Source organism: Aphelocoma coerulescens, chromosome 19 (genome assembly GCF_041296385.1).
Source record: "Aphelocoma coerulescens isolate FSJ_1873_10779 chromosome 19, UR_Acoe_1.0, whole genome shotgun sequence".
In the NCBI taxonomy this organism is placed as follows: Eukaryota; Metazoa; Chordata; class Aves; order Passeriformes; family Corvidae; genus Aphelocoma; species Aphelocoma coerulescens.
In genome coordinates this window covers 1,329,457-1,351,403 of record NC_091032.1, presented here as the reverse complement: position 1 = coordinate 1,351,403, position 21,947 = coordinate 1,329,457, and the positions used below count along the sequence as shown (strand labels likewise).

The 21,947-nt window shown below is 44.1% G+C and overlaps 1 protein-coding gene across 2 annotated transcripts in view; it reads left to right on the top strand.

Moving 5' to 3' along the window:
• AUTS2 (activator of transcription and developmental regulator AUTS2) overlaps nt 1-9,235 on the top strand; it is a 767,594-nt gene extending 758,359 nt beyond the window's left edge. For both annotated transcript variants that reach the window (XM_069033649.1, XM_069033648.1), the window contains exons 17-19: nt 988-1,071; nt 1,928-2,150; nt 6,084-9,235. In XM_069033649.1, the coding sequence (XP_068889750.1) occupies nt 988-1,071; nt 1,928-2,150; nt 6,084-7,323 (1,547 nt within the window). In that variant the 3' untranslated portion in view covers nt 7,324-9,235. The remainder of the gene's footprint in view (nt 1-987; nt 1,072-1,927; nt 2,151-6,083) is intronic.
• Nucleotides 9,236-21,947: the final 12,712 nt, after the last annotated feature.

Here is a 21,947-nt window from a genome sequence, read left to right as displayed (position 1 = left end):
TAAATCCTACTTAAATGTCTGTTTTTTTCCATCAAAGTGAATAGGAAACATAACTTTAAAATCTTGTGATCTGGCCTCGTGTCTGTTATGGAAAACTAGTGAATACACATTTAAAACCAGAACCACCCAAGTTACCAGATGCTGTTATTTCCTTTTTACCTTACTGCTGTTGTAATGAGGTGATCTGCTCCTTATGGGAGCATCCAGGACTCTTAAGTTGGCATTATTTTATTTTGCATGGGGAAGGATTTAGGAGGGTCACCAAACTGGTACATCAAACACACAGTGCAGGTTTTATTATTCTGCACTTTGGTGCATATGGAAAATGCTGGCTTTGGGCTTCTTTTTCTCTGTGCTGGTATTTATCAGAAGTGACTTTGTCAAAATTGTTAGACTGCTCCAAAATAAAGCGAGAATTTGCTTTATATGATTTTCCTGTGGCCTGTATGTATCAACTAAAAAAATTGCTCCAGCATTTTTCAGTTCCATACTAGCCTTCTGTGTAGTATTAGCAACAAACACCAAGGGAATCACAGAATGTTCAGGCCAGCATGACACATCAGTGTAACAGGACATTTTATTTATAGCCTGGCTCAGGTTTAGGAGACATGGCCTGAAGGTGTTTGGAGCACAGTTGCCAGAGTTAATAGTCTGACTAGCAAGGGACATTTCCTGAGGAAGACCATGGAAGGAAATGAAAGGAAGTAAAACGGGAGATGTTTGCAGGTTTCAGTTGAAGTACCATTTGTATTTTAACATCTTGATTTTCTTTAAGAGGGAGTTTTTCTGGTAGACAATGCCATGGGTATGACCAGGAACAAACCCACGTGTTTTGTGTCCCAGCCCCTCAGAACCCTGCTGTGCTGTGCTGTGGGGTGATGCTATTCCAGCACTGCTGGGCACAGCTGGGATGCAGTAGATGCCCCAGTGGTGCTGTAGGAGAACTGGCAGCACCAGGGAGTTTCAGCTGTTTGTGTTGGTTTGCAGAGCCCTTCAACCGGCCGGCGTCGTTCAGTGGCCTCACCGCCGTGGGCAGCAACGCCTTCGGGGGGCTCGGGAACCCCACAGTCAGTGAGTACCGGGGCCACGACCCTCCTTGCTCTGCAGCTCAGCAGATGCACTGAGGGGACTGTTTGCTCTCTTTTTTACTGGTTGATTTCATCACCTACCACTAAGAGATGGGAATTTGGAAAGCGACCTTTTTCAGTTGTCAGTAAATAGTTTTTGGTTAATTACTTAATTGTTTGGGTTCAACCTAGTGCTAAATGTCACCATTACATTGTTCATTAAAAAAAAAATCGAGCTTTTGAGTGTTTGTGAAATTTCCCATGGTTCTGTTGCATGTTCAGAAGTAAATAATGTGTGCAGCTAGGGAGCTGTGGATGGAAACTTTTTTTTCCTGTCTCACCAGTAACCCAGGCCATGTGCCTGGAAAAGATCACTAACCTGCATTTACTAGTCCAGGATCATCAACATTTCTCTAAATTTGGCCAGTCACAGAAAATCATCCTTTTAAAAGTCTCTTTCTTCATACTTCAAATCTGGCATGATTTTGGTCACATATTATTTTATTTTGGTTCAGGACCAAACACAGCTAGTTCCATTATTTATAGTCCCTATAATGGTCATTTTCTGATGTCTCCAAAATATTAGGAATAAGGTTCATTGTCAGTTTTATCTTACTCCTTCATCCCTTGTCAATTTTATCCACAGCATTTCCCTTTCCAATTAAAAGAGCTGTCAGATGCCTGCCCATTTTTAGGAATGAGACCCTCTAATGAATCTCTGTTAATTTCCTTTCCTTTTCCAGCTCCCAATAATATGTATTCATTTTAACTCTGAGTGCTGTAAAAGTTGTTTTGGTAAGTACCTTCACTAGAGCATACCTTTTTCTTAAACCTTTTTGTTTTCCACTTCACCATTTCAGCACCCAACTCAATGTTCGGCCACAAGGATGGCCCCAGTATGCAGAGCTTTAGCAACCCTCACGAGCCCTGGAACCGACTGCACCGAACTCCTCCTTCGTTCCCGACCCCTCCGCCCTGGCTGAAGCCAGGAGAGCTGGAGCGCAGTTCATCTGCTGCAGCTCATGACAGAGATAGAGATGTAGATAAACGAGACTCATCTGTTAGTAAAGATGACAAAGAAAGGTACGAAAGAACACTTCCAAGAATTGTCTAGTTCAAAGCTTGGGGCTCCGTTCCGCTTTTAACCCTCCCCAGCCTGGCACGTTGTGAACCCAGAGCTTCACCAGAGGCACACCTGGAGCTGTCCCCAGGGTGGCACCACGGAAGAGGCAGGTTTCCAGCTCAGGTGTTTCCCTCTGCAAGGTTTCTCTTCCCACTTGCACCTCATACTTCACCTGAAGGAGCTTTGCTGGAGCACGGTTCAGGCAGTGTCAAGTGGGAATAGAATCAGACCCACCCACTGTTACCGTGTGGGTCACATGGTCATAGGTCTCTTGAAGGGTTAACATGGAGGTAGTGCCTGACAGGATGGAAAAAAGGTTTCTGAAGTCCATCAGATGCTTGTCTGCACCTTCAAATACTTAAACAACTTCGTAAATCAGACCTTGTCTGCAAAACAAGTAACGTTTTCGCCCTGCTCAGAAACGGCCTGACCAGAGGGACCAGTGATAAAGGTGTGAGATGAGAGCACTAAAGTGCACCAGGAATGTCATGTGCCAAAACCCACAGCAAGCTTCAGAGCATGCAGTTCATGAAAAGCACCTTATTTCCCATCAAAAAAGCCCCTACACTTGGCACTGCTGTTACACACTGTCAAGCACAGCTTTTATTCAGTGTTTTACATGGACTGGCATGCTCACATGTCCAGGCTGGGAAGGATTAATGGAAAGTAAAACCTGGTCATATTTTTTTTGTCAGGACTGTTCCCATTATTCAGTTAACGCAGTAACAATTCCTCTTAACATTGAAGTACCAAATTTATAAGAATTTGCCATTCAGCAAGTGTCATGCCTTCCTTGAAAAATATAGAGAGGCTGATTTCAGCTTTTTCAGTTGTGGCTTGATGGCTTTCCTGTTGAGTTTGCACATTACTTTACTACGTAATGGCTGTTTGTTTCTAATATTTTAACCTAAAAGAGTATTTAGGAGATGTGCTTTTCTGACTTCTCTGTCACTAACCCAAATATACGCATCAGTAGCCTTTTCTAAAAGAAGTTATGCTAACACATTAGATATTCTAAAACTACATGTAAGAGCTTTTCTACATTGTTATAAAAGAAAGGCAAGCTACAGAACTTCTCACCTACATTTTCCATTTGGAATATTTTCTGTTTGGTAGCATAGCTTCATTATTTTCATGTCTGATGTTAATGCTTCAAAAGAAATGGCTGTTACAAATTGGGGTTTCTGTCCTGCAAAAGGCTTAAAAGCATGTGAGTAACTACTGGCTTGAATGGCAAAGCATTTTAGTTACTATGATCTGGGTAGCCTGTAGAATTATGTGATTATTTTGGTTGCTGTTCTGTTGTTTTCTCATGAAGTGTTTCTGCTGAAGAAAATCCCTTACTGAAAACATTCCTTGCATTCTGCTTTGGCATTGCCTGAACTCCCTATCACAGCTCAGAACATACCTATTCTCAATAATTTCAGACCTTAGCAGTGAGCATCATCCATCCCTCATACTTGTGCACAATTCCAGCTTGCAGTGATTGCAGCCCTGGTTTCACCCCTGCAGCGCTGCCGTGTGCCCGGCTCTGTGGGCTGGGTCACTGCACTTTGCAGCGTGTCCACACCTGGCCTGTTTGAGGAGAGGTTGAGAATGCATCCCAGAGCTGTGCTCCCTGTGAGAGAATGTCTGGAGGAGCTGAGAGCCTCTCCTACCTCTTCCTTAACATTCAGTGGTACCCAGCAGGGTGAGCACAGAGCTTTCTAGTTGAGGTCTCAAGCTTTGTTACCTATTATTAATTAATTTGCTCAAGCAGGAAGAGCTGGGAATCACACCCAGGGGTTTGATGTCATCCCAAAATCATCTGGTCGTCAAGGGTAGAGCTTGATCAGCCCAAAATGGGCCAGGTAGCCAAAAGCATTGGTCTCAACTCCTGCCTGCAGTGGAAAGGTCTCTCAGAAGCCTCTCTGAGCTTGGCCCTCCGCACCTAAGGTCGGTGTTAGATGGGGTGGAGATCCCTGGTGGCTCCTCTTGGATCAGCTGTATGGCCTGTGCACCACAGCCCCTCCCAGCCAGACTGAGAGAGGTGAATCCCTCGAGACAGCCCAGATAATACAAAACTGCAGCAGTGACCCTTTCCTGCCTGGGAGTGACACTGCAGAGCCCTGAGTGCTCCTGGAACACTGCATGTCCCTTCCAACCTAGGGTATTCTATGGTTCTGTGATTGATTGCAGCTGTGGAGGGTTTTTTTTCTAAGGACTCCCTTATTCCAGCCCAACATTAGGAAAAAAATCAGCAAAAATAGCAAATGTGAAAAGCAGGATTTGTTCCTTCTCAGCGGTATTTTGTTTAAAAGATGTCACTGAATACTTCCAGTATAATAATAATGGCATTTAAGGGTCCGTAATCCTAGAACATTAAACCAAACCAACCAAGAATCTATTGATCTTTTAATCAATATAAATGAGGCACACTCCTCAGCATAAGAAATTCAGTATTTTTCAGTGTAGCACACAGCCTCAGAACTTCTCTTACTTAGTAATAAGTTCATTGGATAAGGTGATCTTAAATTTCTTCCTTGTGGAGGCAGTGGCTTAGAGCTGTTCTCATATTATCAACCTAAAGAGCTCTTGACAAATTTGAGGATTAAAAAGTTATTCCTTCTCTCTCCACTGGACTACATGCAGTTCATTTAAATGAGCTGGATAATCAGGAGCCTCTTGAGATGTTACCAACACTGTCATTGAATATGATGGCATTGGCAAAGGAATTTGTTATTTTGGTTGCACATATATTTTTCCTTAATTACGGAAAATGCCTGTTGAAATTACTAAGAGGTTAAAATCATTGGAACTGAGGGATTAGATTCACCTTGTGAATTTGATTAGTTTTAAATGGGAAAGCTTTTTCACTTAGCGTTGCCCATAACAACTCCTGGTCAACACTACTTCCTGAAAATAATTGGTATGGAACCCATTTCCATATTTAGATATTTGTTCACTGCCAGACAATAATTCCCTAATCTTCTGTGCACCATAAGTAGGTTTGAAAGATGGAATTAATTCACGGTATTTTCTGATTTCATAGCATTGGCCCTGTCCCTGCTCTGCTTGTTTTAACCTAGAATTGGGAAGGGTTGGTCATCTGAGGAGCAGCTGGCTCCAGGGATGATGTTCTCAGAGCAAGTCTGAAGGTTGAACGGACAGAGCAGACTGATCTCTGCTTAGGAGGTCAGCACATAATCTGTGTGATGGGCAGCTCTGTTAAACACTTGCACTGAGGGTCACTGTACACTTGGGAGAGTGCCTTCCTGTCAGAGAGGTGGCTTGGCACCATCAGTACTGGCTTCTTGAAAGGCTTTTGTCTCACTTTGAAGAAGTAAATTGAACTGTGAGAAGTAAATTGAAAAGCTAGACATTCGAAGAGAATAGAGGAGAGAAATTAGTAGTGTACGTAGGTCTGGAAATATTTTTAAAAGTCATTTGAAAAAACAGTTATCTATTTTCCCAAATGTATTCTTAATAGAAAAAGTAGGTAGAATACTATTAACCATGTAATTCAGATTTAATTGGCTCACTTCTTGGATGAAATGTTTTTCATTTTCTCTCTCTTGTTTGCAAACATTTAAGGCCACTGTCTTAGAAATACATGTCCTAGAGCTAGATTCCCATGTGGAGCCTTCTGTGGACTTCAGTGTTTGAGATCTCCATCAGATTCTTCACAGAGCAGCTTTGGAGATCTGCTGCTGCTGGGACAAGAGAGCAGAATAGGCCAAGTTTCGAGATGGGATGTTCTTCTGGAAGTTTTGGTGTGCCAGAGGCACAGTGCATTTCCTGGTGTATGTCACCAGCTCTCTGCAAAGCCACAAGTAGAAAGCCAGGCACTCTGATGCTTTGTTTTTCTTTGCAGAGCTTCTCATACCTTCATTTCACACTTCTCTTTTTTGTAGGGAGAGCATTGAGAAAAGACACTCCAGCCATCCTTCGCCAGCACCTATCCATCCAGTAAACTCCCTCGGACATAACCGCAGCTCGAGTGAGCAGATCAGGAGCCATCTGAATCCCGAGGTTCGAGAAAAAGAGAAGCCCAAAGAACGAGAGAGGGATCACTCCGAATCTCGGAAGGAAATTAATGTTGAAGAGCACAAGGTGAAGGACAACTACGTTTCGGAGAAAGAAGGCCTGAGCCATGAAAGCCGAGTGGTGGAAGAGTCTAAGCAAATGCCCAGGGTTCCTTCCCCCTATGCCAGGCCCCCCGTTGTGGAGAGCACCAGGCCTAACAGCACTTCCAACCGCGAGGCCGACAGGAAGAACGAGCCGGCGTACGATAACCCGAAGAAAAGCAACGAAGTCAAGGTGAAGGAAGAGCGAAAGGAAGACCATGATGTTCAACCTGAGGGACCTCAGACTCATAGGTCATCTGATCAGCCACCACCTATATCCACATCCAACGTCCATCCAAGTCCTTTAGTGTCTATGCCCATGACTGTAGGTGTGACTGGTATACATCACATGAACAGCATCAGTGGCCTGGATAGGACTCGCATGATGACCCCTTTTATGGGAATTAGCCCAATTCCTGGTGGAGAACGTTTCCCCTATCCTTCTTTCCACTGGGATCCAATGAGAGATCCCTTGAGAGATCCCTACAGAGAGCTGGATATTCATCGGAGAGATCCCCTGGGCAGAGACTTTTTGCTAAGAAATGACCCCCTCCATCGCCTCTCTACGCCAAGGTTGTATGAAGCAGACAGGTCATTCAGGGATCGGGAACCTCACGACTACAACCACCACCACCACCACCACCACCCTCTGTCCGTGGACCCGCGCCGGGAGCACGAGAGGGGCACCCACCTGGACGAGCGGGAGCGGCTGCACATGCTCCGCGAGGACTACGAGCACGCGCGCCTGCACTCGGTGCACCCCGCCGCCCTGGACGGGCACCTGCCCCACCCCGGCCTCCTCACGCCAGGATTGCCCAGCATGCACTACCCCCGCGTCAGTCCCCCCACGGGACACCAGAACGGCCTCCTCAATAAAACTCCCCCCACAGCAGCTCTCAGTGCCCCTCCACCTCTTATCTCTACGCTGGGCCCTCGGCCCGGCTCTCCCAGAAGGACTACTCCTCTGTCCACAGAGATGAGAGAGAGGCCTCCCTCTCACACCCTCAAGGACATCGAAGCTCGATAAGCAGAGTGAGACTCAGTAAAAACCAGAGCAAGAGGGACAAAAACCTTGTAAATGAACATAATATAAAGACCTTCTTACTAGTCATTGATACAGACTGGGGATGTGACCCACTGTACAATATGTATAGACCCGAGTGCAAAGATTTTGAAATGATTTTTTTTGTATATTATATGTTGAAATTTTCCAGATCTTTTAGCCAAGTCCATATGTTCCTCGTGTCTCCTACTCTATTTTATTTCTAGTTTAAAAGTTTCAAAATTTGAACTGAAGAACAAGACATCGATCTGAGCGATTTGACTAGAAACAAGCCACCACCAATGTCAACCCTACAAAGCTCTTTCAAACCAGAAGTGAAGTCAATTGTAGATATTTATGTAAAAAGATTGCTTCATGGATTAATGGTTCATATATGCAAAAAGGGTAAGATGAAAGCTTTACTTTGTACAAATGTAAATAGATAAAATTAAGTAACATAATACATTAATACTTCTTAAACTGTGCTATTTGCAAACTTAATATTGATCAACACAGTCTGCTTATGCTGTGTTACTTATATTGTTATAGACAGCTAAACCCCTTCAACTATGCAATGAATTTTAAGGCTTTTCACAAAAGCCTTTATAACTCAAAGGAGCCTTTTCAACACACAACATAATTAAAGTCATATTTTCCCTGAACAAGCTCATTTATAATGGAAGCCTATTTCTCTTGTTTTGATGAAGAAACAGCCCTTCAGAGGTGTAGTTCTCTGTGTGAAGCCCTGCATCAGGCTGCTGAGGTCACTGGAGCTCGTGTGTCCCTTGGATGGTGTCAGGGTTAGTGCTCTGTAGTCACTGATACGGAGTCATGGCAGATTGGGTTTCAGTCATAGTAATCTGGGTTAAACGGTAATAATCAAATGCTGGATATTTTCCAGAACTTTTGTCACTTAACATGTCAAATTTATTTTGGGAAGAACATCTGCTTACAGCCATTCATGTCTGGTTTTATTGCCAGTGTGTCATTTTTATCTGTACACACATTTTTTTTGTGTTAAGTGATTTTTAGCTACATTGAAACAAATCCTACAAGAAAGCAAATACTTTTCTAAATGATGGATATGTTTTCACTGTGGATCAGTAGTTTAATTAATGAACTCCATTGCAAATTTCATAATGCAATTTATTGTATTTCAGTTGGTAATAAAGTCTGTGAATAGTTAACAGGTCAGCCTTGTTGTTCCCTAATCATAGAAGACATGAAATAACATGAAGAACCTGGTCCTTTTTAAAAATATGCATCAAACTTCTGAAATCTGTCTTTTCATAACACACTTTTTTATAATGCGTTAAGTTTCTTGTCTAAATATTTGGAGAGAATATGACTTTATCAGAATTCAATATCTTGTCTACTGGACTGTAAAATATATGTATGAAATAAAATTAGTTCCATTGGTCTTCTAGTGTATTAAAGTGCTATCTGAAGTTGTTACCCTGTTTTGGCAAAAAAAAAGAAAAAAAAGAAAAAAGTTAACTACAGACAGTTGTTTCTAATGATCAGAGATCTATTTTAGTAGTCAACTGAAAGTTTAGTTGTGAGCTTCAGATTTTTGTGAACTCCAGATGTTGTGCAGTGTTTCTTTTTTTTTTTTCTTTTTTTTTTTTTTTTTTTTTTTTTACGAGCAAAAGGAAAAATACAAAAAAATCCCAACCCTGAGGAATATGTACACTGGAACCGTAGTGGTAGCTTTCAGTATTGTAAAGAGATTGTTATATACAAACCTTTTTGCTGTTTATCCTGTATGTAATAAAGTCCTTTCTAGATCCTATGTGAACAGAAAAGTGAAGCGGCTCTCAATCTTCAGCATGTTTCCTCCTCAGCGAAGACTTGTGTAATGTAAATTGTGCCATGTTATTAAAAAATGTGAACTAAACTGCTAGGTGCTTCTTTGTGTGCAGTACCCCATCGTTGCTATGGGGAGGAAGTCCTTTTTCCCACCAGTGGGGTTTTGTTCAGAAGGAATAGCTGTTAAAAATGCAAAGGAAATGGCGAGCTTTTATAAGCCATCTTGTTGAAATCATTAGAGCATTCAGGGAAAAAGGAACAAAAAGGAGACCAGATCCTTGGCTTGTCCAGATTCTTTAAAATATAGTAACGCCCTACTTGGATTAGATTCTAATTAGACCATAATCTTGGTCTTCTGGATGCAGATCATTAAAAGCCTAAGTTACTGAAGGAAGGCAGGTCTGGATGGCCACAGAAGGATGTAACTACTGGAGCAAGTGTGAGAGGCCCCACGAGACAGGATCTGATTGAGGCCATCATCTTCCAGGCTCATCTCATCCTTGTTAGAGGAGCCTGACAGCTCTGGCAGCGTCTTCAGGGGGAAGAAACGTGGTCTTGATTGTCCAGACGATGATCCTTGTCCTCCCAGGTGCTGAGCAAACTCCTGCTGATGGTCCTTAATTCCCAATTAAGCCAATGAGCCCTCACTCCCAGAGTCCCAGAAAGCATCAGGGCATTTCAGTCCCTTTGAATTCAATCCAGTTTAAGTGCTCCACGCCTTTGAAGATCCGTGTGTCAAGTCTTCTTGTACTGGTGATGCTCAGAGGAATATGCCTGAAAGGTACAGTAAGAGATGAAACAAGATTTTTAATGCTTTTAAACTTCTTTAGGTGCATTCACTGCTTTTCAGAAGTTTGATACAGGGATGTTAGCTTGCAGGTATAGACAATTTGATCTTTTTTGAAGGGTTTTCCATTCAGGACATTTGTTTTAAATCTTCGATTCTGAATTCACTAGTGTTTAGGAAATGAATTTCATTTAAAGACCATGCCAGATACCATCTGTGGGAATGAAATGAGTCATAAGGGTATTAATTCTGTAGGTTGTGTGAGATTTTGATCATAGAAAACCCTCGGTGTACTTACAGCACCCAGGATTTTGCTTTAGGTTTTAAAGTCCCACCTTCCCAAATTCCAACTCATTTTCCACTTAGCAGCTTCCTATCACCAGCTAAGATACCAACTGCAGTGCATAGGAAAGGAATCTTTGAAAACAGTCCTAACATTTGTTTCACAATACATTGTTCATATTATGCCATGCTCCGTCCCTTCTTTTTTAACTTCTGTATTTTGTTCTTTGGTTTTCCTTAGTAAGACCTAGCTTTAGTTTAGTTTTCTGCTTTTCATACTTTACTGCTGCTCTCTTTGCCAGTCCTGTCCTCTTTCATGGCCTATGACAGCTAAATCTATTGTAGGCAGCAATAAACACTGCAGATTTTTTTTTCCCAAAAGTCATAGACATCTTATATTGGTGTTCCTTTTTACCTTTGCTTGTAGGAGCTCATGAAAACTATAGCCCATGCTGGACTGGAAGATAGGCAGATGGAGGTTGGGGAGGATTTTACTGCAAGTATTTTCATTTGCTGTGGCTGTGCCTCGCTGAGGAGATGTTTAGCGTGGTTCTTCTTGATCTGAACTCTAATTAGTGCTTCACATGTGCAGGTGACTGCTGAAAGGCACTGGGGCATGCACCAAGGTAACAGAGCAATGGTGTTGCACTTACAGGAGCTCCTTGGCTTGCTGGTTTGTTTCTGGCAAGGAAGAAGAGTGAGCTGTGGTTCAGAGACCAAAGATTGCAATTATACAGGGTTTTGTTATTCCAATGGTGGCTTGGTTAAGTCCCACCTGGATAAACCAACTTCCTTCTTTGGACTCCACCTGCCAGCTTTGGGGTATACCCATGCTTATCTTCAGAAGGTGCTTTGGAGCAGGATCCCAGCTTAAATGGTCTGAATTGCCTTTGGAGTGTGACTGTGCCTTAACTCTGGATGGAGGCTGGCCTCAAACTTAGCTGGATGAGAAGTGCATGCAAACAAGTGGTGGGACTGCCTCCTGCCCTGCTGATGTCCCCGTCCCACCAGATCCTTCCTGCACATGTAAAAACCCAATCCTGACAGTTCCTTATATGAATGAAGCTCTTTGGGACACAGTCTGTCTCTTACTCTGTGATTGCACCATGCTTGGTGCCCTGACTGGGGCAACTGAGCACTGCCCAGTGCCGCTATAATGCAAAAAAGTCCTTTATTCGTACTAAAACTGAAGGCTTCAGTGAATTAGCCACGGAAACCTGTATAACAAACTCCACATTTTTGCTAGCCAAGGAGAACCAGGGCTGCAGGTGAGGACAGACTGGTCTCCAGCTGGAGGGGCTTGGACTGCTTGTGCCTGTGGGCAAGGTGGAAGTTCCCAGCTGGCAGCTGTTGGGGTCACACCCCTTTCTTTTTCCATTGGTATCTTGCAACTGAAATCATGTTAACACAAAGGTATTTCCTGGTCATGAAATATATCCCCCTTCTCATTTGTGCACTGTGAGGCTGCATACAGAAACACAGGTATTTATAGACATCAAAATGCACACGTGATGTCAGGTACAATACCAGGGATGAAGCTCGATCCAGCCAGGAGCAGAGTATGAAATCCTGGTGCCCCCCGACAATCTCACACATCTATTTTGCTGCCATCTGATGTTTCCTCTGCTGGTTTGGTAATACAGACTTCACTATAGCATTATCCCCATTTTATAAACGGGAAAAGGGCTGCTGGGAATACAAAACACAGCCTCACCAGGGTAATACCAGGCACCTACTGCCTGAGTGATCTCAGGAGTCACCCAGGGCAGCTGGCTTATTGCCTGAGTCACTGCAGAACAGAAAAAAGCCTGAATCAGGTAAATTGCAGTAAGGGGTGGTAGGAGATGAGGAATTTCTGGATTGCTCTTTTTGGTTTTAGAATACTTTTAACCCTCCATATTAGCAACTTGTGGCATCTCAGACTGCTGAACTTATCTGTGAAAGAATGGGTTTTACCTATTGATTGATAAGTACCTCAAGTATTGACCCAAGCTGATTAGGCCTGTGGTCATTCTGAGTACTAATGGCAGATTTGCTGTATTTTACCACCTAATGTGGCTTGTTTTATCCTGCTATTGCTCAGTACTGAAACTCTGAGTACTGCATTTTCTTGGTTGAATTTATATGTTTCTCTACTGAAAAACTTGCATTTAGGCCTAGGAATCAAGCCATCCACCCTTGGTACAATCATCTTTGCTTCAAGACAAGAAAATAATTAAGCGAGAATTGAATCAGCTCATTGCATAAAGATGTTACCTATCAAATACGCAATATGTTTATGAAATGTATCTTTTGGTTTGCATCTTCAAAGCCCTTTAATAGTTTCCATTTAATCAGTGTTGTTGTGGGGGTTTGTTTTATGCAGCAGAAATTCCATTACCATCAAAAGCTTGGATTTTTTTTTTTCTTTTACAGACAACTAAAAATGCAAGTATAAACTTCTAAGGATTTTCAGTAGTCCCTATTTTGGGCCCTCTGCGTATTCGGAGCAGACATCATGTGTTTGGAGCTCATTTGATTTAAAAAAAAAAGGGGGGGGGGGTATCAAACAATGTCCAGTTATTGCCCTCCAAAAGGAAAGCTTTGTCTCTGTTAATCCTAGAACAGTGAAGCAGAACTGGATTTATTTTTGCCTGTTAAAAAAAGATGTTGTTCTGCAGCGGTACCACAAGAGGGTGGTTAAAGAGAGCCTGAAACACGTGTAGGCTGTGCTGAAAGACGGGACGGCTCTGCTGTTCTGGGCAAGGTGAATGTAGCTGTAAATTATTTTTATGAGAGTCTGCTCCGTGAGGAGCTCTCCTGTTCCCCTCTGCGTTAAGTGACAGAAATCCCAAAGGTGCAGTGGCAGACGCTGCTCAGGCTGACTAAGGAGTGACCTTACTTTATCATATTTAATACGAGGGACTAGAAGTGGTCCGTACCCAGAGCATTCAGCTCGATAAAGGCAATTGTATTTTGGACAGTTAGGCGTAAATTGCATGGTGCTATAGTCCAGCAACAAAGCACATTGCTTGTATTGAGGGAATAAAAGATGTTTCTCTATAGCAAATAATAGACACAGAATGAGTTAGTGTATGTCAGCTCAAGGAGTTGGACTCAATGATCCTTGTGGGTCATTTCCAACTCAGGAGATTTTATTATTCTCTTCTATGACCTCCTCAAAGTCTCAGCACATCTGTCTGTTTTTCCCATTACCTGGCTTTTGAAAGGAGTATCCAAGGACTAAGCAAGAGAATTTCTTCATTTGGGGATGGGGAAAGAAATTACTACCAGATTTTCTAAGGACATAGATTAAATTGGTTTATTGAAAATCACCAGAGCTGTCTGCATCATACCAGCAGAAAGCTTGGCCCTGGTTTTTCCTTTGCTACCCTCGCTGCCTTTGCCATGTGAGTGGAGAGCCAACCCTTCCCTGGTGCTGCTCTCCTGACTCTCCTGAGGGACACATGGCCTGAGGAGCAGCAAAGCATGGCCCACATGGCTCTCGTTGCTGTTCTGGCCAAAGGAGGGGGGCTGGTGGAGCCTTCCTCTCCCTCCTCACACCACCTATCCCCACACTGCCCACAGCAAGTACTGGACATTGCTATGTCCACAGGGTCCCAGAGGGGGTATCCAAGAGGAGCCAGTCCCCAGCTGGTGCCAGGGCACTGCAGTGTGAATTCAGGCTGCTCTGAGGAGAACTGAGCTCTGCCTCCTCACAGTGGGAACCTGGGGACCCAGCACTGCTCCCCTGGGCAGCACAGCAGCAGGTTCCATGATAAGAGCAGTTTCCATGATCCAAACAGCAGTGACGTGGGGTGTAGTGCTGAGGAGATGGGAGCTGGCACCCACACACGCCAGGGAGGACGGGGGCACCTCAGCACCCCAGTACTGGGGGGGCTTCTGGTAGCAGCACCTGCCCCAAGGCAGAGCCTCACAGAAAGAGTGACTGGGCATTGGAAGGGGTGCCCAGGGAGGTGGTGGGGGCACTGTCGCTGGAAGTGTTTAAGAAGAGTCTGGACGTGACAGTGCCACGGTCTAGGTGATGAGGTGGTGTCAGGTCATAGGTTGGACTCAATGATCTCAAAGATCTTTTCAAACCTATTCAATTCTGAGATTCCGTGTTTGTGTGGCTGGCAGTGCCGGCAAACACGTCTCATCCACCTCGCAGCGTTATCGCTGGGGCTTGTTGTCAGCGGAGTCATGCTATGATAGTCATTATGGTTTTAAATGACTCATTTCCCACTTAACTGTATTATCGTGGCTTACAGAGCATCTGGAGCTTTGTGGCAGTAAATACATCACTGACTACTACAGCAATGTACTAATCTGTCGCTTTGAAAAATCTCTTTAACAAAATATGGCCAGGGCAGGCAGGTGTTTGGTGCCTGTGTGGGCCAGCCCTGCTCTCTGGGGCACCTGTCCCATACCAGACCAAACCCCAACTGATGCTGATGTGCTTGCAGGGACTGGTGGAACGTCTTTAGTGCACTTTGATACCGCCTGAATTTGGCATTTTTGTGGAAGAAAACGAGAGACTCCTGTCAGATGCTCACAAGAGACCCTGCACTGGTGCTGAGGCGGCCAGGCCTGTGCGGCGCTGGTGTATCAGGGAACAACGTGGGTCTGCCCTGAGCAGTCCGTCCTGACTGGAAGGACCCCCTGCTAATATAAGGAAGGACTCTTTATACGGTATTATTTTATGGGTTTTTTCCCCCTCGGCTCCCGCAGGCACGGCCCGGGATGGAGCTGCAGAGGGCACTGTGGGAGAGGGAAAGCCCGCCCAAGATGGCGCCGCGGCCGCGCGCTCCGGCACTAGAGGGAGGTAGCGGGCTGAAAACCCGGCTTTTTGGGGTCGTTTGGGCGGCTTTAACCCTCGCACGGCTCCAGCCTGCCAGGGCTCCTCTGCCGGCTCTTCCGCCGGGAGGCGACAGCCGGTGTCCCCCGGGCGGCCGTGCCTCGAGTTCTCCACAGGTCTCGGCATCTCCCGCTTCCCGTGTCAGAGCTGCGCGGTGCTGGGGCGGGAGTCGGGGTGGGAGTCGTTTTGATAAAGGCATCTTGGGAAACACCTTGAGAAATGCAGCAAGTTGAAGTAAAGGATGGAAAAAAACCGCACCGTCTGTAAGTTCATGTGTCGCCTGAGGTGATGGAAAAATTAAGTGGGAAAAGGAGCAAGTGCGACAGACTGGGGTTTACATGCGTTCATTTACTTGTCATAAAATGAGTCATCAAACTCGTTTCTTTCTCTGCCAGCACCTCTGAACGATGGCCCCGGGCTTTGGTCCCTGGTGCCCTCAGCCCTCGGAAGGACAAACGGAACGGCGGCAGAAGAACAGGGGAAGGTCACTATCGTGGGCTGCAGCTCCACATAAATCTGGTTAAAAGTAAGAATTAAAGAACAGAAAAAAAAAGCTTTTTTAGGGAGGGGAAGGAAACCTACAAATCCTCTCCCTCCTTTGGAATTTTTGTCACCCGCATTCACCTTGTTGCCTCTTCCTCGATAACCTGTGTCATTTCCCACTTTTTACTTAAAAAAGAAAGCAAGATGCTGGGGCATAAGGGAAAACCTCTGGGGATTTATTTCTCCACCTCAGCTGTGTTTCGTTAGAGAGGTTTGAGTTGAATTTTTTTTTTCCTGAACACCATCCTGACACATTCGGACAATACTCCTGGGCATGCTGTGACTCTTGGGGATGGTGCTGTGCAGGGCAGGAGTTGAACTCTGATTCTTGTGGGTCCCTTCCTATCCATCAGATTCTGTGAGTGTGTATTAAAGCCTAATGGTTTGCAACCAAAATAATTACTTATATTTGAAGCTTGGGGGTAACTGTTTTTTTGATTCTTTACTGTAGGAGCTGGACTGGATGATCCTGATGGGCCCCTTCCAACTCGGTGTATCCTGCGATTCTGTGACAGGGACTCAGCAGCTGAGGCAGAGTGTGGGGCTGGGTGGGCAGCAGGACAGCAGGAACAGGCAGTGGTCACTCATTTCTGACCCAGGCTGGGCTGTATCCTCCACCTGGAGTGGAAGAACCAGGACCTGCAGCATTTTTGAACTGGAAATTGTGTGTGCCCCAGCGTTGTGTACATTTACTGAGATGGTGGGACTTGTGAACACCGGTATCACGGGGATACAGCCAGACTCTGTGGAATTAGACATAAAATTGTTCTCACTCCCGCTGTGAGGAGGTAAATTAAGTGTGTATTGTTCTGTAGTATGTTTATTCAGATGATTGCATGTTTTAAAATTTGATTTCAAAGCAAAGGACCAGAGGCTTCAGGTTTGATATCTGCTTCTGTCTTAAGAGAAATATTGAGAATCTGTGCCTTTGTTTTTTTCCTCTGATAAGACTCTTCCCCCCTTTCCTCTTGTTAAAACTTTTCCATCTATTATTAGAAATTCTACATGAGAGGTTTCATCATTATCTTTTTGGTTGTTTCTTTTTTTCCCCTCAGTTACAATTTCTAATGCTCATTAGCAATGTAGTAAGTCTATTCTGGAGATTATTTAGTTTCATCTTGAATTTGGAGGGATTACAGTTAAAGTGGGCTTCAGATTTTAAGAATTATCCTGTAATGAATGCAAGAGCTCTATATCACTGCTAATTCTAAACTCCATCAACTTGTTCCCTGTCTCTGTAGCTTTGGCTTAGCAAACTTTGCTCTGAATAGTCTCATGACTACTTGATGAAACAGAGAACAGTCTATTTCTAGTAAATCTCACATAGAGTAGCTGGATCTCTGCCTAACTGATCATTTACATGAGTTTCTATAAAATTCTGACATCTGGACTACTGTGGGATCAAACTGGGCTTTGTTTTTGTGCATGTCCCTTTGACAACCTTCTCCCCAAATGTGCAGGATTGAATTTGCCTGTCACTGAAGGGCTAAACCAGGAATGCCCTTTACTTTCCCTTCCAATATACCTTGCATACAAATACCTGCAACATTCTGGTGTGTGAGCTCAGCACTTTGCCAAACCTGGGAATCCAACTGAAAAATTAGAAGACAGCTCTGCAACACTACACTTGGTGATTCATGCTTTTGATTTTCATTTTAAATGTATCCCATCAGGGAAACTTCACACCTAACTCATCAAGATAGCAAAAGACCCTCACAAATATATATTGGTGGGGACAGAGGACAAAATGTGATGATTAAGTTTGAAATTGTAGGGTTTTCTTTTATCTGGAATACTAGATTCGAATTTTGGCTCTATAAAGGAAGATTGCTTTGCTGTTATCTTGTCTTTTTGGCATGAGGCTGTCTTCAGGAAGTTCAGGTGGATTCTTTGGATGGATTTTCTATTGGCAAGTACAGAGTTAGCACCTCTGTAATATCTGATGTGTAAAAAACCAGTGCCATAACTTTAGCCCAGGGAGGATTTTGTGGGGGGATGTTTATGCTTCAGAGGAAGGGACACAGGCTGGAGATGAACAGAAGATCTAAAAGGAAATTAATAGGGATTCAGTTGTAAAATAAAAAGGTTTTAATGTGAATTTTTGAACCTGCAAGTGTTGTAAAGACAGAGGCTGATGGTATATGTGAATCTTTTCTTCCTGTAGGTAGCTGGAAACCTGTTGAACGTAGTCATAAACTTTCTCACTGATGAACATCAGAGAAATCCCAGGAGTTCCTGAATTTGTCACAGGTATGGAAAAGTTTATTAGATATCTTTTGGGAAAAGTTAGGGCAAAATAATCTATTTTGATTGATTCAGTAAAGCTGAACAGGCTGTCTGGCAAGGGCACCATTTTGGGGTTGTGATGCTCTATTTTGCCTTTGCAGCTCAGTAAGAGACTCTCAGATTTACATTGTTTTTCCAGTACCAAAATGAGCCTAATTATCCAAATTTCCTCATGTGTATTATCCATTGTGTTATATCTCCATCCTGCAGATCTATGAAAAAGTAAACAAGAAAAGTCACTCTTCTGGGTGGAGAATGATATTCTCCTGATAATTTTTAAAGACTAAGCAGCAAATGTCGTTTTGAAATGTTTACCCAAAGTGAAGTAATAGTTTCTATTGCCCCAGCACAGCCACAGTCTGAGGTTGTTTGCCAGCAGGGCAAACAGAGAGCTGGGACCATAGCAGCTTCAGGAAGCAGAGCTCAAGCTCTCTGTGGATCCCAGTTTTCCTGACTGTATTCCAGAGCAAGCCAAGCCTCTCTGGGCTGTTAAGTCAAGAGCTGGGTCTTTGCAGTAACCAGACTTTCAGGTTCCCAAAATGCTGACATGTATCAGTCCAGAGGATCCCAAAGAAGTTTCTGCTGAGAGTATTTTCCTTTGAATTATGACCAAAGGCTCCCTTCTCATATTTTCCCTGAAGGGTGCACAGACCTTGAATTTGAAAGTTCTGCCAGCTTCAGTAGACACAACTTTCCTAAGGCTGCTGGTGCTGTAGAGTTAAACCAAAAGCCCTTCAGGTGATTTATGTGTCTGCTCTGCCTGTGATGTTGTGAAATCCCTGCAGCCTGAGAGTCTATGGGGAACTGGCCCCTGTTGTTGGGAGAGAGTACATTCCAGGAAGCATTTTCAATTTGGTTCATTGCCTTTTTCCAGTGTTTTCCTGGAAAATTTTCATCAGCTCTAATTCTGTCTTGTGTGCTTTGGTGGCAAACACCTCAGGGCCCAGCCTGGCACATGGAATGTGTGCATGTGGCACTCTGCCCTGGTTTGGGCAAAGCCTAAAGGCCACCACAGAGCTCCAGCTCCTCAGAGAGCCCTGTGTGCCTGGCTGAGGGTTGTCTTCCACCACAGGTAGCACATCATATCTAGCTGAAAGGGTTTGGTGCTGTGCTTAGGAGCTCACAGAGCTGCAGAAATGGGGGTGAAGGGGAATTACTGCCTACCACAGCAGGAGGGGGCTTCACCCCAGAGCAGCTGCTGCATGTTGTGCCATGGTGACCTCAGCTGTCCCTGTGGAGCTATTGGATTGTTTAGATTTGCTTGGTTTCGGGTCTGAGTCAGCTGTGCCAGGTTCTGTAATGCAGGAAAAGGTGGCTCACTAACCAGGTAGGGAACAGCCAAGACTGTGCAAAGACAAGGGTACAGCTGTGTCATAACGGGATGGGCTTTGGTGCCAGAGTGTTTTCAGTGGTTTAAGGGTTGCAGTTTTTTCAGGCAGAAGCACTTTAGGGTGGGATTTGATGGATGCTCAAACCAATAGCTTTCAGGGGAGCTTCTCCCACAGGTGGAAGGTGATGGTAGGGGAGGAAGTGTGCAGGTGTTTGCTCTTAGGCTGCAGTTCATGCTTGGAGGGAGCGGGGCTGGGAGGTTTGCTCTGTTTCTTCTCCTCCTCCAACCATCCTAAACCAGGCCAGGGTATAGTTGAATAAACTTGGTATCTCACTGAACCAGGGGAGTAGTTGAAGCCTTGCAGGTACACACTGAGGACAGAGTTTTGTCTGTTTTGTGGAGGGTGTTTTTATTTCCAAGAGTCCGGTAGATCATGGGCTTTGCCAATACCTTGTGTGTGTTGAGCTGATTGTTTAATGGTCAAAGTGTCCCCTGTTTGTTTAGTATCTCTGTATCTCACAGACTAAAATATTCTTTGGTTGTTTAGTTTGTTTTGGAATTTGGTCATGTCACTAAGAGCAGTTTATAAATGGCGAACCTAGTCACAGAAACATGAAGTTACCAGAGCTGGTAAAGGAGGAGGGGATGAGCCCTCACCTGTGGTTCCCCCAGGCCATCCTTGTCACCAGCCTGGCTGGCACCACTGCAGTGTTGATATTTTAAGTACCCAGATGACTCAGGAGTTAGGAAGGAGAGGAGGGATGCAGAGTGACGGTCCAGCCCCAGAGCTGGTCACTTCAAGCCATGAATGATTTTAGCATTTGAGGAATTCATTCTAGCACTGCAGGTGCTTAGGCTGCTCTTTACAGGAACAAAGACTTATCCCTTCTGGGTTGCACTGTAGCATTTTTGCCTGCCCTAAATTCACTTAATTTTAACCTAATCGCTCTGTATTTTTTCAGTGTTTCTATGAGAGTACCACATTGCTGTCTCAGCAGTAATAGTGAGGAGTTGAAAGGAGTTAATCGTGCTGTGTAGCTTAATGCCTTATGGTTTATTATTGAGAATAAAGACAAGCGCTCCACTATTTTATCTCTAATGTGCAGTTAACTTAATTCCTAATCCTCTGAAGAGATGGTGTTCTTCCCAGCACTTTGGCTTCTGCCTTGCTTTCAAGCTGCACGTGAAACTTAAAAGCTGAAATGCTCAGTGCAGAGAGAATTTTAATACATGCATGCATAAATCAGTCTTCATTAGCTTGCCCTTAACCCAGGGAGAGTTTTCCTTTTCCTCTGTGCTTACTTGGAATTATTGCTTAGCAGGCTGCTGTCCTGTTCCTTTTGTGTGCAGTGGCCACTGAGTTGTGGTGCTGTGCAAACGTGGCCATGGACTGCTGGGATGGTAGCTCAGTTCTTCTCTTTCAGTGTTGGGGACTGTCTGAAATTCCCCTTCCTCCTCGGCTGCGAGTTCTGTGCTTAGCGTGGCTGCTGCCTCCTCCCCGTTATTTCCACAGTTCCTTGCTCAATCTGACTGCTGGAATATTCACTGAGGACAAGGGGGCTGTGCTAGGAATTAATAAGCTTTTGCAGGCAGCTACAGTGTTACAAGGATGGTTTTATTACACTTGTCAGTGTATTACAGTGCAAAGGTATTTAGCAAACAGTTTAACAAGCAGAATTTCGGCATTCTCGTGTTTTCACTTGTGGAGAAACTTGTCCCTGCTCGCTCTCTGGGATAAACGCTCCAAAAATTCACAGATGACGTCTGTGCTTAGGTTCAGTTTTCAAATTGTATATAATCATCAAAGCCCATTGTTTTAGAGGATTGTTTTCACTGCCCCTCTCTTTTGGGTACATTTAATTTTAGTCTCTTGCAATCTTTCTGTTGCACCAGCACATTGATCTTGTTCCACTCAGATAATTGGATTAACTCATTTGCTGTATTTATTGTACAGTATTGATTTGATAATACCAATCTTCCATCTCAATGTAATCTCATATTTTCTCTGGACTCAAAGTGCCCTGCTAAATGCCTCTCCTGCCCCACCTTTGCACTTGGACTTCATATAAAATCACAGCAGCAATTTAAAGCCCTGAGACTAATCATACTCTTCCCTGCAGGCCTGGTGTGCCTTGCTGCCTTCATAAGCACTGAAGGCTGAGATAAAGGTGTTGGATGATGTTCCCCCATCTCTTAGTGTAGCTGCTCCATGCTGACACAAGTGACCTCCCAAAATCTTGTGTTCTGCAAGTGTTCAGTCACTTGGTTGCTTAGCTTTGGTACCTTTGGGGGAGACTAAATAGCTCAAATATTTGTTTGCCTGTGCTCAGTCCTTAAGTGTTCAAACTTCTGGCAAGAGCTCAACATCCAAGTTCCCTGGTGACCTGTGGAAATCTCCCAGTGTCTAAAGCATATAAATCTTCAGCTTTCATAAAGTCAAGAAATGTTTGCAGTGAGGCAAAGTTTGAATCACTGAAATTAGCAGCAGCTTTTCAGGAATTGTGGCAAGACAGAATCTGTGTAGATCCTCTCTGTAAAGAAAGGGTTTTGCTGCTTGACAGGTGAGCAAGTTCAAGTACTTATGGATTGTGCAGAGCTTGAAGCTTCATGTGCATCTGTATTTTGATTCCTGAAAAAGCATGTTTGTTATATAGACTGCATGCTCTAAAAGCCTGGAATTGTGCTCTGGGCTGGTCAGTGGATTTTCAAATGAGCTGAGACTTTCTGCAGCCTAA